The 17,590-nt window shown below is 37.6% G+C and overlaps 1 protein-coding gene across 2 annotated transcripts in view; it reads left to right on the top strand.

Moving 5' to 3' along the window:
• The window catches only part of ITGB1 (integrin subunit beta 1), a 43,067-nt gene that overhangs the window by 21,581 nt on the left and 3,896 nt on the right, over positions 1-17,590 (top strand). For both annotated transcript variants that reach the window (XM_021386799.1, XM_021386798.1), the window contains exons 5-15: positions 851-1,021; positions 1,281-1,519; positions 2,421-2,576; positions 3,726-3,821; positions 4,690-4,779; positions 5,689-5,829; positions 5,942-6,144; positions 7,939-8,177; positions 9,580-9,802; positions 11,068-11,300; positions 13,335-13,501. In XM_021386799.1, coding sequence (XP_021242474.1) covers positions 851-1,021; positions 1,281-1,519; positions 2,421-2,576; positions 3,726-3,821; positions 4,690-4,779; positions 5,689-5,829; positions 5,942-6,144; positions 7,939-8,177; positions 9,580-9,802; positions 11,068-11,300; positions 13,335-13,501 — 1,958 coding nt within the window. The remainder of the gene's footprint in view (positions 1-850; positions 1,022-1,280; positions 1,520-2,420; positions 2,577-3,725; positions 3,822-4,689; positions 4,780-5,688; positions 5,830-5,941; positions 6,145-7,938; positions 8,178-9,579; positions 9,803-11,067; positions 11,301-13,334; positions 13,502-17,590) is intronic.

Here is a 17,590-nt window from a genome sequence, read left to right on the forward strand (position 1 = left end):
TTCTCTTTTTTTAATAAAACATGCTGCGTAGCTGCCAGATCCATATGTTCATCCCCTTTACCCATCTAATTTTCCTAATATTAAGCAAATATTTGCTAACTATTGAGCAGACTTAATCAGCAGCAGAATCCCTATTTAACTTCAGTGACTAAAGGATAGGCTGGAAAAAAAGACTTTTAATTCCATTCCTTATTTCATATACAATAGGCAAGAAAATTCTTTTCCATTTAACTTGAGGGCAGTTCTGCACTGTCTTCCAGCATCAGAGCGGGACACGTGCTTCTGTTGGCAGAGCTCAGGGTCTGGGCTTCCAATTGCAACAGACAGTAACAAATTATCTCACTGCTATTTCTGCATTCTCAATCTATACTTGATGCGGAGTAACTTTAAATATTCTATCCAGAATGGGTTTTTCTTTTATAAACCTACTTTAACACTGTTTTTCCTTAACTAAACCCTTAGAATTCCTGCAGTCATCTTGGATGCAAATAGATATGGAACATTTGTGCTATTAGATTGTACAGGAACCTTGTTAAAATTATTGCAAGCATCAAGATTTATTTAAAAATGCAATAAGAAAGGCTTGATTTTTGTCAGGCTACTATCTTCTGTGGGGAGATAAAATGCCATAGAAGTGTGGTGCTGGGCATCTGAAAGAAATGCTTTGTGATTTTTTTCATTGTAATTTAATGTTAATCATATCAATTAATGGAAGAAAAAAATCACCATTAATTAGTTCAAAACCTCCATCAATATCTCAAAGATGTGACTTTAAAAGGCATTTTTCTTGCCAGCGTGCTTATTGTGGAATTTTTAATGCCTTCTGTTTGTTGTTAAATCTCCAAAACAGGGGAACCGCAAACGTTTTCATTAAAATTCAAGAGAGCTGAAGATTACCCCATTGACCTTTATTATCTTATGGACCTCTCCTATTCTATGAAAGATGATTTAGAGAATGTGAAAAGTCTTGGAACAGCTCTGATGCATGAGATGGAAAAAATAACCTCAGATTTTCGAATTGGTAAGAAAGATTTGTTATTCAAATGTTTCCTTCCTGATATTTTTCACATGATTACATATGGAGAGTGAGTTTTTTAAAACTAGCAGTATTATGACAGAATGGAATCTATTGTGGAATGTGGAAATATGTGGTGGAGAAACCAGAATGTAAACAAGTATGAGAAGCATTTCTAAAGTCAGAGCATCTACAATGAATTTGCGTTCTGTAAATAAGAGAGCTACATTCTTCAGCTCACAGAGTTTTTCTCATTCTTTCTTAGGATTTGGCTCTTTTGTGGAGAAAACTGTGATGCCATATATAAGTACAACACCAGCCAAACTCAGAAATCCTTGTACAGGTGACCAGAACTGTACAAGTCCGTTTAGCTATAAAAATGTGCTCAGCCTTACTAGTGAAGGAAATAAGTTCAATGAACTTGTAGGTAAACAGCACATTTCTGGGAATTTGGATTCTCCTGAAGGTGGATTTGATGCAATAATGCAGGTTGCAGTTTGTGGGGTAAGCATGTATTGGTTTTCTTAAAATGAAATGTTGTAATTGTTGCTCAGTTAGATGAATTCTAACAATAATACAGCCTCAGTGTTTTACGGCGGCTGGCCTGATGTTTCAGTTTGTCATGCTTTTGCTAGCAAGATAAGGTGCACTGGGCAGACTGCATGAATACGTGGACTTGTTTTGCGTAGACGTGTAGTGAGTGAATGAAACCAGCACGTGTGACGCGCATCGTCACACGCTGCATTCACAGAGGACGAATGCGTTCCAAAATGGATGTTTTTAAAGGTTTGTGTAAAAGAAAAGTCAGATTCTGCTCAGAAGTGTATGGAGTTCTGAATAGGCAATTATGCTCTAATTATTCAGCGTTATATGCTGCTTCTAGCTGGGGTTTCAGAGCAGCTTGATGACTAGTAATTTCTACTAGCTTCTCAGACAGAGGTAGATCAAAACAAGGCTCTTGTATGTTTTTGGAGTTCTTATCCAGATCGCTGCTGCCTTTGATGTTTCTGATCTGACAGACAGTTCGATGCTCCTATGCAACATGAACACCCCAAAAATGACATCCAAGGTTACTCTTTGTTACTGTGTTGTTACACTGTTGATCAGTGGAGTCCGGACTTCCTGAAACAATCCAGAGCCTTGTTTTAAAGGAGCAGAATGTTCATTACCTTTGGTAAAAATCGTACAGCAAATATTTTAGAGCACACGTTTAATTAAATATGAGTGCATATAAGGTTTGAGTGAATTATATAATTTCATGGATGTTGCTTTTACTGCATGGCTTCTCTGGAATTTATCATGCACTCTCTATTTTGTCACGCGCTTACCTCTCCAGTGTTGGTCCATATTGCTATAAAAGAGTGGTACAAAATACCTAAACTTGTTGTTGTTTTTTTTCCCTAAGGACCAGATTGGATGGAGAAATGTTACAAGGCTATTAGTGTTTTCCACGGATGCTGGGTTTCACTTTGCAGGAGATGGTAAACTTGGTGGAATTGTTTTACCAAATGATGGGAAATGTCACCTGGAAAATAATATGTACACAATGAGCCACTATTATGTAAGTCTTTACCTTGTCTTTAGGGAAATGAATATTTTCTGGTGCTTAAACTCAAAAAAAAAAAAAAATTAAGTCAACTGGCATATTTTAAGAACACTACATCTTTGGAATTTTGCCCTTTTGCCTCTATATAAAATCATGTGACTTTTGCATGAGAAAAGCAAAACTGCAAGAATTAGTGTTGTCTTAGTTGGAAGACTTCAGGAAATGTCAGGTTTCATTTGTGGTGGTTAATAACTCTGCTTGTCCACTGGCAAACTGTGGTGCTGGCTCTATCCTGTTATTTCATCCTTTTGCTATTATTTGTGTTTAGAAGTATTTCTACTACTCCCCAGTTATACATAGCATTATACTTAGCTTTGTTTTCTCTGGGACCCAAATGATAGAATCACCTGTAATTAGTCTCTATTCATGAGGGTTGGCTTTTTTATTAAGTCTGTTAGGCATTTTGAATCATTTGAGCACGAGCTCTCACTGATTAAGTACACTGCTAATAATTTTGCACTGATTTGTAATTGAAATTCTGTAGAATCCTAAGTCTACTTGAAATCTTACAATGCATAATTTATGGTAAGTAGGGTTAACAACATTGCCACTCTGGTTTATTGAGAGGTGGAGCAGAGGAAAGGTGAAAAGAAAAACGTTTACTCAATAGGGTAAACACAGTAAGCTTTGCAAAGTTTGCATGTTTGTAGATTCCTAAATTTAAGAGAGCGTTTCTTCAATGGCAACTTAAAATTTATTCAGTTTTATTTAATATTTTCTTTATGACACAGTACAAAAAGTGGTTTTCACTGAGTTAAGTCAGGTTTTCACAAAGGTAGGGAAAGATATTGAAGGTAACTTTGTGAGAACATTGAAACAATGAATTGGAGGATTTCAGTGTCAGGGAATATGACAGCATTCTTCTTGTTCCTTCTAAAATCAGCTCTCTACCTGGGGTGTATGTGGAATCTTTTCAGTGGATATTGGTTTGCAGGGGTGGCTTGGATTTGGAGCTTTAAGATAAGCTGGCTAGTTGAAAATCTTACGAATGTTTCTAAAAGTATTTTGTATTTATAACGTCAAAATGTTGCCTATTATTTTCTACAGTGAGTCATAACTTTGAATTGCTTGATTTTTTTATTTTCTTATTTTTAATTTGAACAGGATTATCCCTCTATTGCTCATCTGGTGCAGAAGCTTAGTGAGAACAATATTCAGACAATTTTTGCTGTTACTGAAGAGTTTCAGGCTGTTTATAAGGTAAGGATATATAACGCAATTTCTGGTCTTTGAAATTCTTTCCCCTCAAGAGACTGACAGCTAAGAGACTCACATTTGAACTGAATTCATTAAAGTTGCTTGATCTGAAATCAAAAGAAGTATGGATGGAAGTGATCACAGCACTGCTATTTTGCTATTTGTGTTTTTATTATTAAGCTTTTCCCCTTCCCCCCACTTCTTCTAAGTGATGCTGTGTGTGTATGTGGTTTCCAAGGAGAAAATGGGTCTTGTACTTCTTAAGACAAGAGACCTTCTTGATTCTCTTCATAAGTAGAAGGGAGTGGAGAACATATTTGCAATGCTACTTTTTATGAATGTTTTTACAGCAAAATAGCTTAGGAGAGTGTAGCCACTTATGAAGGAACACATTTTGTTCTTTATGCTCTTTTTATATTCCTCATGGTTAAAATTAACTAAACTGCTGCATGTGATTATGAAATAGGAAATGACTGCGTGAAGGAGATGCGTATTTTTCCTCCTTTCAAATTTTAAGGCTTTTTTTCTACTGGAAATCATAAATTATATGCCTATCTCTAGAATTGTTGTGCTTCTTTTTTAAGATCATGAAGATTTGTGGTTAATTTTTGCAAGAGAATATCTTTATTTTATTTTATTCTGTTACAGTAACATGAATGCCTTAATTGCCCACTTGAAAGTAAAGTTCAGAAGAGAAAGGTGAATATTTGTTTATTCCAGTAGCGCCTGGTATGATCTCAAAAATGTGACAACAGTTCAGCCTTATTTTTTGAAGTAACAAAGTATTGCCACACACACATTTACAGTGCAATTTATACTTGGATTGTTAGCAAGACTGTAATTTTCCTATTACTTTCATAAATATTTACAGGAACTGAAAAATCTGATACCAAAATCAGCAGTGGGAACGTTGTCTTCCAACTCCAGCAATGTCATTCAGTTGATCATTGATGCATACAATGTAAGTTCAAAGCTTGTTTGCATGGTATTTGTTTTCCTTGCTTCTAAGTTGTTATGAATTTTTCCAAGGAGGTTTTTAAATTTTTCTACAAAATACTAAGTTAGCATTGTGAAGGGTAAATATAAAACCACATCAGACATTCAGACACTGGCAATGGAGATCAGATGGCTACAAAGATTCACTGTTAAAAATACTTAAAACAAAAACGGAAAAAAAAAAAAAAGTTATCATCCATTTTTTCCCTTAAAAAAAAAAAAAAAACCTGTTTCCTTAGAACCTTCAGGTTTTTACCTACCTTTCCTCCACATGGAAAAGGGCCAATTTGCACTCTCTTGACTCCAAGAAGAATGTTTCCATCAACCTCATTGGCTCCTGCATTTGGCCCCAGAATATTTTCCTCATAGGTGTGCTGTGCCAGCAAGCACCTTTCCCCCTTTGGAGCACACAGCACAAACAAATGTCTCCCAGTGCCCAAGTATAGCAGGGCCGAAGCGTGAGAAGGGGTCACCCGGGATGGCTGTGGGCAGCCCTGAGCTGGGCTTTCTGGGCACACCAGCACTGCCCAGCCCCAAGAGTGTCCCACTCTGCTGGGCACAGGCGGCCTCCACAGCTTTTCCCTCTGCCCAAAGCACACCTGAGAGAAAGCAACCTCCTTGGATTCTGTTGTGAGCAGTCTCGCTCTGAACATGTTTCTCCTTGGGAGCCGCTGGGCACAGCGCACATCATGACTGGGAGCAGGTCCCAAAGCCTCTTCTGCATATTCTCCCACACATCCTGCATTTCCCAGCATATAGGTGGCTCTGCATCAGTAAAAGAGTTGGAGAGCTGCCTTCCTCAGACTGTCCTGGATTTTTCCATCAAAATGCTTTTGCAACTCCATTCTAAGTTAGCTAATAACTACTGGTTTAGTCCCTTTCTTCAGAGGTGATCCTGGAAAACAGTAAGCTGCCTAAAGGAGTGACAATCAGTTACAAATCTTACTGCAAGAATGGAGTGAACGACACACAGGAAGATGGAAGAAAGTGTTCCAACATTTCAATAGGAGATGAGGTAACTAGCAATGCATGCTATTCTCAAATTTCATTTAAAATCTCTAATGCTTAGTGTTTTTTCATTTAGTACAAAGCTCCTTTTAATAATGTGACACTCTTTTTGTTTGCAGGTTAAATTTGAGATTAATGTAACAGCAAATGAATGTCCAAAGAAAGGACAAAATGAAACAATTAAAATTAAACCACTGGGATTCACTGAAGAAGTGGAAATTAATCTCCAGTTCATCTGTGAATGTATGTGTCAAAGCGAAGGAGAACCTAATAGCCCAGCCTGCCATGATGGAAATGGAACATTTGAATGTGGTGCATGCAGGTAGACAGACAGACATCTTGTTTATTTTTGCAAAAGGGAAATATGAGCTATACCTTTGTTTCCTTAATTAAAGTTTACTTGAATTTTATAATTTTCGAGTGAAAGAACAAGAATTCTTGTTACAGTCCTATTTCTTTTAGGGCATTTTCACATACCTCATGTATCTGCTCTAATGTTATCTTTCTAATGTAAAGTCTGCTGATCTCAAAAAAATTCAGAGGTTTCCTGGTTTGTGATAGGAGCTCCTACCCAGATTGGCACCAATTCTTTCAAAGAAGGAAAGAGTAAAAAGAGCACCCCTTTATTCTGGATGACTTATCCCCCCTCGCTCTCTTCTCTATGCTTTATTTGTAACTTTTGGGGGTGTTATTACAAAGTTTCTTCCAATTGCATATGTATGTAAATCTTTAGGAATACATATGATCTTTTGCATGATTGTGCTTTTGGAACTTCCATTATTTCCCATTATAGTGGATATTCTGGAGTTAAATGCCAGCAGGAGAGTAGTTGAATATCAACGTATTAAGTCAAGGTTTAAGCCATTTTTTCCCAAGAAACTGACAGCAAAAATGAAAAGCATTTCTTGTTGGAAACCCTTGAGACATGAATGGTAAGAACAGAATGAAATTAAGTACTTCCCTAGGAAAACAAGATCCAGGACTTCAGGGAGCTGTACTGGTTCCTGCTCAGTAAACTGCACCTGAAATAAAAGTGATAAATCTTCTTCCTAAGAACAAGACTATTTATTAAAAATAATGAAAGTTACTGACTTCTAGCTTATAGGACTTGGAGTATAGGACAGTCTTCCTGGGAGGCTGATGACAGTAGCGAACTGAGTGCTTGAAAGACTGAGGTATGTCTAACTCCTTAGTATTACGCTGAGGAATAAATTACTTCAGACCATATACAATAGATAAACTGCTTCATTTTGCACTTATTTTTGATATTCTCTTTAATTAACGGAAGCAGCTTCTCCCATCTTGTCCATAGAAAGAGTTATTAGACTTAGCATCACTGTTACCAGTGTCCCGTGGTTTGTTGCAAGGGTAAAACCTCCAGGAAGGAACAGTGTTTTGCTTTTGCAACAGCAGCAGTTTTGTGATGGAAGCATTATCTCTGACTGGCATTTTGACAGCAGCTTGTCAATAGCTGAATGAGAAGAACCTCCATTTGTTCATCAGTGCTTTTGCCTTGATGATGAGAATGCTGAATCCCACAGGTCCCAGTTGAATTTGTTGGTGCTCAGCAGCTCTGAAGATCGGCTGCTCCCCTGCCTAATTGCTGTTCTTGGGAAATTCTTTCACTGCAAGTTGACAGCAGCTACACTGAGTAGTTACTGTCGCTTAAAAGTAGTTATTGTTCTGTCACACTAGAGAGGGATTAATAGTGGTAATGCAGCAGTCTAGCTAGGGGTGGTGACCGTAGTTTCTCACCTGGAAAAAGTAATCAATATCGGATCATCTTAGTCCAGCTAAATCCAGCAGCTTCAACAGCTGTTATATTTGCCCACAGAGGTTGTGGATGCCCCCTCCCTGGAGGCTGGATGGGGCTGTGAGCACCCTGGTCTAGTGGGAGGTGTCCCTGCCTATAGCAGTTGGCTTAGAACTTGACAGTCCCTTCCAACTCAAACCATTCTATGATATAGCTGGAAATCCCTTTCGAAATTTAACTCTGAATGTTCCTTGAGAGAACAGTCACTTTTACCACTGTTCTGTGTGCTGTTTTTGCAGTCTTTTTACTGTATAAGATTTAATTAATTAGATTTACATTTTCGGTTGTGTTCTTACCTTGCAGATGTAATGAAGGACGTATCGGAAGACTTTGTGAATGTAGTACAGATGAAGTAAATAGTGAGGATATGGATGCTTACTGCAGGAGAGAGAACAGTACAGAAATATGCAGCAACAATGGAGAGTGCATTTGCGGACAGTGCGTATGCAAGAAAAGAGAAAATACCAATGAAGTGTATTCTGGCAAATATTGTGAATGTGATAACTTCAACTGTGATCGATCAAATGGTTTGATTTGTGGAGGTGAGAAATTACGTCAGACTTTTCTGTAAGAAAACTGGCCAATAGTTTACAAGTCTGTCAACTGTAGCCTGTAAAGTAGTTGTACTTGGCTTAAAAATACATAGCTACATGATAACAGAGATAATACGCAGAGTTTCAGTGGTTGAAAACACTTGTCTATTAACAAAATAACTCTTTGCAGTCTATGCTTATGAGTGTGTTTATACACATTTCATCTTCCTTGAATCACAGCTCCAAGAAGGATGTAAACCGAGTTTGACTTCTGCTGTTTATTACAGAATTACCCTCAGATATTATAGTAAAGAATGCTGAGACAACTGTCCTGACATTAAAAAGTTATGCTGGCTCAGTGTAACCACTGCGTCAATAAAAAGAGATAATGACCTCAGCTTACTTGTAATAGTGTTTGAATTGGTGCATGACAAGATATCAGTGAGATGCTATCTTGAGACTATTCTGAAAGGTGAGCGAAGCTTAAAATGTGCAAGAGCCAGGAAGATGCCTTAAGTGCTTGAATCAAGGCTCTAAATGGCGGTTAATTCTGAATTCAAAAGCAATTCAGAAAATCCTCTAGCACCTAAGGTCTAAATTAATACTGATGCACATATTTTTGTCCTTTAACTTCCTTAGGCTCCTTTTATATATGGAAGTATTCAGAGGGCATATAACTACTACTTCAGTTTGGACTGTGATCCAAAAATAAAACAAAGATGCCCCTCGGCTTTAGCTGAATTAAGAGAATACCTAATCTGTCTGATTTATTCAGAATGCACCTGTTGCTTGTCAGCTGTCCAAAGGACAGGAGCAATGGTTGTGTTGTCCTAAGATACACAGTGACAGATGAGCATTGATCTAAACACTTCCATGGAGAAGGAGAGATGTAGCCGTAGATCTTTCCATCCAAATTGCCCCTTTGGAGATGCAAGCTGCAGCAGCTGGATGGAATTCTAGGGAGCCAAAGGTCTTTCGTTTTTCTGTGGTATGAAGTCTAAGATCTTTTTAGATCTTACTGTACATAAAGATAGGTTCAGCTGCAGTAGTGATCAGTGCATCTATGAAATTGTCAGATGAAGAAATACTGTGATGCTCTCCACCGATGAGGTATTGCCATCACGTTATGCTGTTCCTGATGTGCTGTCCCAAATCTTGGTATTTCATTTATGAAGAGAAATCAAAATGTTGGAAATTGGGAAAAGGAGAGAAACTTCTTGTAAGCAGAGTTTCTTTCAAGGAATTAAAATTTATTTTGTAGCTCTTTAGATTCATTAGTGTCTTCCTTTTTTGCCCACCGGGGTTCTCTTTTCCTTATGTCTATGCTAAGATGGCAAACATTTGTTTCTTACTGTCATAAATATGTTTAATGCTAGAATTCATTTCACTGAAATATCTTTTCAATGCACAGGAAATGGTATCTGCAAATGCAGAGTGTGCGAGTGTTTCCCCAACTTCACCGGCAGTGCTTGTGATTGTTCTTTGGATACTACTCCATGTATGGCAGGTAACGGACAGATTTGCAACGGAAGAGGGACTTGTGAATGTGGTACTTGTAATTGTACAGATCCTAAATTCCAAGGCCCAACGTGTGAAATGTGTCAGACCTGCCTTGGTGTCTGCGCAGAGCACAAGTAAGTAACTAGAAAGCCAAGTCCCAGCTTACGTTTGCCTGGCTTTGTGATATGTACTAATGCTGAATTTTGAAAATGAGGCTCTCGATACTGTGCTCTATCCTATCCTGAAATGTAGGAATATCATGTAATCCCTTCAGATAATGGAAGTTGTTGGATGAAGATCAAGAAATACAAAATAAACAGTATCTTGATTGCTCCCAGATAGGCTATTTATTTCTTAAATTCTTTCCCTGCTGTTTTTTTTTTTTGTTATGCACAGAAATGTGTGTGTTGTTAAATCAGTTTTATCCATTCAGATTGGCTTGATTGACTTGGGCAGGCTACAGCTTTCGCGTATGATTACCAACAGCCAACGTTCTGCGGAGCTGAAGAAAGCATAGGCCTAATGCAACAGGCCATGAAGTCCCATCATCTTGGCCTTTTGAAATTCATTCAGCAAAAATAAGCAGAAGTATACTGCTGTTTCCAGAGTAGTTAAAATTTCAGCTAAGCTCTTTCTTAAGACTTCTGTTTTATTTTAAAATGTTTTTTTTTTTTTTCAAAAAAAAAACTATTGAGAGAATGCTATCATATTGTTATTATATAACAGATATTATTGGTTATTCTTGACAGGCAAAATGTAAACCTTGATGCTTGAGGGCCGATGAGATTTGCATCCCCATCTTAGGAAATCCAGATTTTCAGAAGTGAAGGATTTTCTCAAAGTTTTGAAATAAGTTTATGGTTAGTGGCTGTGCTGATTCCTGGCATTAAGGATTCTCTCAGCTACTATAAAACTCCTGATCAGTCTGCTTTTTTTCAGTGATGTATTCAGAGTGATATCTTATCGTAAAACTCCTCACCCGGTTTGTTCATCTTTAACCCAGTATCTTAGATAGTGTTTTATTGTAAACCTTCTGTTCCTACCCTAGCTTGTCTGAGAGTTTTTTCATTTTCCTGGTGGAAATGTTTAGCAAGTTTTAGATATCATTCCTTTTAGGCATTTAGTTCTTTTGGGATTGTTTTTTTTTTTTCCCCTCCCTGTCCTTGAAGCTTCTGAGTCATTCAGTTAAACAGGAATTTTGTAAGGCAAGTTTTTGTTAACCTAAAGCTACGTAAATGTTCTGACTGGTAAAAAGTTGTATCTTTTTTTTTTTTTCTGGCTTTTATGTCTATGTTTGTTTTGTTTTTTCTTTTTCTCCTCTACATTTCTTTACGTTAAATGCTAAAAAGCTTTTGTTAACATATGAGAAAGCATTGTTTCTGATTATGTATTTCCACAGGGACTGTGTTCAGTGCAGAGCTTTCAATAAGGGAGAAAAAAAGGAAACGTGTTCTCAGGAATGTATGCATTTTAACATGACACGGGTAGAAAGCCGAGACAAACTGCCACAGCCCGGCCAGCCTGATCCACTATCTCATTGCAAAGAAAAGGATGTAGATGACTGCTGGTTCTACTTCACATACTCTGTCAATTCAAATAATGAAGCCAGTGTCCATGTGGTAGAGACACCAGGTACGACCATAGTGTTGCCTTCTCTCCTTTTACCTTAATTCTCACAGTTGTCGTGTAGTACAAAGTAGCTCCAGTTGTTTTGCCTGAGTTGCATTCAGAAATAGTATCTGTTCCCTGTGTGAAACTTGAGGATATCTGGAACCAAATTGGCATTTGAAAAACCTAAGTCTCTCTAGATCTGTTTTTTCTAAGGTTCAGGCTGACAGAAAGAAATCAATCAGTTATGTAAGTTTGCTTTTCATGTATTTCATGTTCCTGTTTGGTACCTTTGGGCTTGTACTACCTGTCCTGTAGCAAGTCCTAGATATCTGAATTTTGCTTTCTGTTTTTTTTTACTGAGCTTATGCTACATGTTAGAAGTAGTAGTGTATGTGGATTTTTGTTGTCATTTTTGATTTTTAACAAAAGGGAACCAGTCTTGCACCAAAAGGGGAAAAATAAAGAAAAAAAAAGATTTTTATAAGGCTTATGTTTTGTATAAGACTTATTTGTGTGTTTATGTGCTTAGAACTCCTCAAGGAATTTTTGGATCTGATCACTTGCATGATGAGCACTTAATGCAGATCATTGGTTTAATTCTTCTCTGAGTTACATAGTACTTCCAATTAAGAATGTTTTAAATTTAAATCATGGCCTCAAGTAGCGCCAGGGGAGATTTAGTCTGGACATTAGGGAATACTGCTTTTCTGAAAGGGTGGTCAGGCGCTGGAATGGGCTGCCCAGGAAGGTGCTTGAGTCACCGTACCTGGAGGTGTTCAAGAAACGTTTAGATGTTGTGTTGAGAGACATGGTTTAGTGGGGTTATTGGTCGTAGGTGGCTGGTTGGACTGGATGATCTTGTAGGTCTTTTCCAACCTAGCTAATTCTATGATTCTATGAAATCCTCTAGAAATACAATCCAAAGCATATAGGAGGATCTTGAGACCCATCTTTTTTTAGGACAAGTCAATACATGCCCAGCATGTTTGGAGTCTGGCCTTTTCTTCACAGATAAATGTATGTTGCCTTAGATAAGAGCTGAACCAAGCCTTCTTGCAGCAGGAGGTACCATGATTTTGTATGATACAGGCTGTAGAGGAACAAGCTCTGTCTGGCAGAGCTGGGTTAAGTGGAGCAGACTCTAATTCCTTACTTGTTCCCAAAGAATCCCTGCCCTATCTCTTCCCACTTTTCTCACTCCTACAGCAGCATCTCCCAAGATTAGGAGTCCACAGTTTGTGTGGAATCACTGTTCATATTGACATAGGAGTAACAGGAGCTTTCTTTGCTTGTGATACCTTCAGTCTGTGCCTTCAGCTCTATAAAAGCCCTTCATCAGTTTGCGACTATTGAGAATTTTGTATTTGTTTTTTTCTTTAACTGGGTTAACTTTGAAGTTATTTTTGTCTGTTAATCGCCTTAACACATTTTTCATCTGTATTATTATTTTCAAACATGAATTTATTTTGAAAGTGTGCAGTATTTTTAACCAAAGATGATGTGGTTTTTTACCTTCAGCAGAGATCAATTCCCAAGATGAGAAAATATCCTAAAAAAAAAAAAATTGTCCCATAGAAGTAAAGTGTTAGTTGCTAAATATATAGAAATAAGTAATAGAAATAATCTGAGATAAAAATGAGGAACACCCTTTTCTTGTAATGCTGTCTGTAGAGGCTGTTGACTGACAAACTAGGCATTTGTCCCTCTAGCACCATCCTTGATTTAGAGATCCTGCATGTTTAAAATACAATTGCTAGTTATTTTATCCGAATACTCTAAATGAATAGCTTAAGAGATAAGCAGTATGTTGACTTCATCATCAGAATATTGCTTATTCTATTGCTGAGATTAAACAAAAATTAGAAGGACAAAAATATGGAATGTTCCAAAGATGTACTGTTCCAAAACTTCTGCAATTTGAGAAATGCTAACGCTACTTTCATGTCAGATATTCCAAATAATGGCTTCAGTACAAAATACACATGTTAAAAGCATCTGAATAGTGATTACCTTTACCATTTTGTAAAATCATGTTTCTCTTGTTTTGTACCCTAGAATGCCCTAGTGGCCCTGACATCATACCCATCGTAGCTGGCGTGGTTGCTGGAATCGTTCTTATTGGACTTGCATTGTTATTGATTTGGAAACTACTAATGATCATCCATGACAGAAGAGAATTTGCTAAATTTGAGAAGGAGAAGATGAATGCCAAGTGGGATACGGTAAGCTGGGAGGCTTTTATCTCTGTAAAAGCTACAGTAGTTGATCAGGAATTGGAGATTTCTTTTGTTCATATGCCCTTCATTTTTCAAATTTGTTTCTCCATAGGACAGGAATTTCTCCCCATTTCTCCTTTTTGTTTCAGATTGTTTTTCCATAGGGCAGGAATACAGAAATGTCCTTATTTTAAGCTGACTCGAAACAAGTATAATTAGTTATTTATAACAAAAAAAAACAAAACAGACCTCTTCAAGAAGTACATCTTGACTTAGAAAAGTGAGTAGTAACTTCAGTTAGAATAAAATTTCAGAGAGAAAATGTGATGCTGACAGAATAGTTCAGCAAGGGATATCATTAACTGGTCACCAAACAATGATTGCTACTGGTTCATTGAAATTTTCTCAACCTCTTGACAGCAGAAAAAATATGTAAGAAAAGTAAGCCTTTGCACTATAGGCTTATGTATGCTATTGGGTCTCTGCTCTGGGAAAACTTAGGCATGTGCTAATTCCCATGCACACTGGATGAGAAGAATTTTTTTTTTAAATCTCTTAGGAAATCCTTTGCTTTTATTTAAGAAAATGAATTAATTCTACACTGGGAAAATATTACTAACACTTTTCTTTATGTATAGATAGCATGATTTTTTCAGTGATACTTGAGAATGTTACTTTTTTTTCCTGTTGAATTATTTGAAATTGACCATTTCTTTTACTTCAGCAAGAAAACCCAATATACAAGAGTCCTATTAACAATTTCAAGAATCCAAACTATGGACGTAAAGCTGGTCTCTAAGTCTCAGTTTGTATCTTCTTTCATTTTCTTCCTTTTTTTCCCTTTGCATGTCACTTCAAACTCACTGTGTGTCACAGTTGGTTAATCACAATTTGAGTCTTGCACAGTTTATCTACTGCTGCTTTGGTTCTGGGGTTTTAAAGAATGCAATTTCAAACTCTAACTTGTTTTGACAGAAAGATTGCTTACTTACTAATACCACCAGTACTGGCTTACAAAACTAGTCTACAAGTGATTTATTTTTATTTTGATGAACTGCTTGTGGATAAATATGTGGGTATATAATAGAATAGTAGTTAGGATTTAAGAAGCTCTCTGGATTGTAAGGAAAAACAAGAGTTCAGGGAAGGATTTATAATCTACTCCCTCCAGTCAACAGTGAGTTTGCTTAAAGCTGGGATGTTTTCAAACCTAGTTTAGATATTCCTGAGATATCCCAGCTTGTCAGTATCATCGGTTTTTTATTAAAATAATTCTGGGAACATTCATAGTAGCCTTCCATTGTGGGTTTTTTTTAACTGCTTTGGCTTATTGACATAGAACTATCCCATATTTGAAGTGTGAAATGCATATACTCTACTGCTTTGGTAATTCAATATGCATCTTATTTTTTCCATTCCTATTTCTGTTGGAACTCACAATATCAGCCCTTGTAGCTCAGTCAGCTTAGGGCCCCCCTTAGAAAAGAACGTTCACGTGAGAGGAGAAAATGTTCTTGTCCCCTCTGAACGTATTTTGCCTCAGTTTCTGAATCCTGCCTAAACTTTGTCAGAACCCGTAATTTCTGTTTGGAACTGCTAACTTCAGTTCTCTTCATACCCAACAAGAAATAGCAGCACCTCGAACACCAAGATGGTAAACTAGAAGTGACAGATATCCTATGTAGACTTTGCTGTTACACTTTCCTGAATGCTTTAGGGTTTTCCCCCTTCTCTGGGATGCCCAGTTGCTGGGGAAAGTGACAGGGAGAATGAATGGGGGAGTGGATGTCAAACGAGAGCTGAGAGATTAGAAATGTGGAAGATCTTGAGTAAAGGGAGGGTGTAGGACCTGAGAAAGCAGGGGAGGCAGCGCATCCCTTCAAATATCAAAGGGCTTTGTTCAGGAGCCAGTGCAAAAGAAGGATCAATTTTATGATTTTATTCTTTCTGCTATCTTCCTTTTTCAGTGTTGCACTTAAAAGATTTTGTAAAGAGAAAATGAGGGGAGAAAATAGGAATTAAAAGTATTTACGGTCTTACCTGTGCTCACCATGACAACATTTCCAAATACTTTGTCTAGCGTTCTGAGTTCTAGCCTGATAAATGTACTTTCCTTTTCTCTTTACAATCATTTCACTTTCCAGTGTGTCCAAAATTGGTGGTAAAAAATGTTTGTTTTGCTTGCCACACCAACCACGTTCACCTTCTTTCCATTTTTCCTATTTGGCACTTATTTTGGAGAGGGAATTGAGTTCCTCCTTTCTAACATTTCATGCAGTCCATCTGTTTGAGTCTCTGTTACCATCTTTTGTGCTGTTCACTGAATTGTGTATTTTCTGTTGCGTGCAGAACAAGCATGTAACAAACCACATGGTATGTAACTTCCATTCTTTGGTCTCATGCTCTGCTCTGTGACTCTCCCAGGATATGATGTCCTCAGTGCTGCCATTTCTCATCAAAATTGACTTATTGCTAAAAGCTTTCCCCTCCCTCTTTTGTTAATGGAAAGATTGAATTCTGCCGTTTTGTTTCACTCACAGTGAAGATTAAAAGGAACGTGTCAGAGTGTGGGTTTTCAAGTGTGATTTTATCCTTGCTAGCATTCATAGAAATATCTGAACTTTGGGGACTGGGGGAGAGAGAGAGAGAGAGAGAGAGAGAGAGAGAGAGAGAGGCATTTTCAGTTTTGTTGGGCACCAGAACATACTGGCAGAATAGGTTGGCCTTAGGAAGAAAAAGGAGAAAATCCTCCTTTTCCCGATAACTGAGATTTTCTGAGGGTTTAAAATTGGTATTAAAAGAGTATTTTTTTTTAATAGTATGCTAGTTGATTTTCTTCTACCAGTCACAGGGTGACACCCTCTGCCATCTGCATTGCCTCTCAGGCTTGGCTCTTGCTTTACCCTCTGATTCAATTGCTGTTATTTGCAGATTGACAGATGCCTGTCTTAGGTCACTGTAAAATAATGAATACCAGTAATCATACTGTAGAACATCCTAGTGAATGATAGTAAAATGAGGGCTAAAACAAATAAAAATATTTATGAGAGCTGAAAATAATAAGAACCAGCTCTTGAGCACTGTATTTGGGTGAGTTTAAGTATTCTGGACAGCAGTTCCTTACAGTGACTTAGGACTTTAACCCATTATATAGGTAGGTACTCAGGTGACTCTTGAAATAGTAAGTCCATGGAGAAGAATCAAACCTCCTATATAATAAGTTCATCTTTATTCAACACCGGACTAAAATGTTTACCTCTGAACAGCCCGGTCTAGTTAAAAATGAATACTGTTATACGAGCATAACACTTATTCTCTGATAAAGGTACTTTTATAAATACCTCTTTTTTTATTCCATTGTATTTCACTCTATTTTGCGTATAGTTATTGTTTGTTGGTTTTTATTGTTCCATCCTGCTGTTGTTGCATAAGTGTGCATGATGTTTTCATTTATAAAAGCTTATGGCAAAAGTGTTTTTCCTAACTTTGCATGCTTAAACCAATGCATTTTCCGCATTGGCATAAAGGAAATGGGTTTACTTAAAAAGCAGTAGTATTTGTCTAAGTTTGGTATACCATATTTTAGTTACCAGTTACAAATACAGAATGCTGCTAACCTCTGAAAGTTTGTAACGTGCCCCAGCTGCAAGGAGGCCTGGGTGGGGTGAGAGCTGTGCTAGACTAGTGGGCGTTTATTTACCACTTCCATCTTAGTTTTAATGATAAGTTCTATCTAGATCTCCCTAAGCCAGGGCTGAGATGCAGTGCCTGAGTACAGCTGGCAAGGCCAGTGCTGTCTGTGCCTGCCTCATGGAAGCATTTGGGTGCCTCTGTTCTGGTTGCAGGCAGTAGAGCCGCACAAGTTGCTTAGCTGATCAAATGTAAGGTTGAGCTGAACAGTTTTGGCTGTGCTGACTAAATCTCCATTATTTGTAATAAGACCTGAGACACTCAGCTGATACGGGGAGACACCTTGTTCAGTGCCTTATACTGTGACCTAAATTTCACTGTGCAGTTCTGAGAGTTCTTGCAAACATAAATGCAAGTATGCAGGAAGACAGCACAGCGTTTCACTTTCTTTGTAAAATCAGTCTT

Source organism: Numida meleagris, chromosome 2 (genome assembly GCF_002078875.1).
Source record: "Numida meleagris isolate 19003 breed g44 Domestic line chromosome 2, NumMel1.0, whole genome shotgun sequence".
NCBI classification, from domain to species: domain Eukaryota; kingdom Metazoa; phylum Chordata; class Aves; order Galliformes; family Numididae; genus Numida; species Numida meleagris.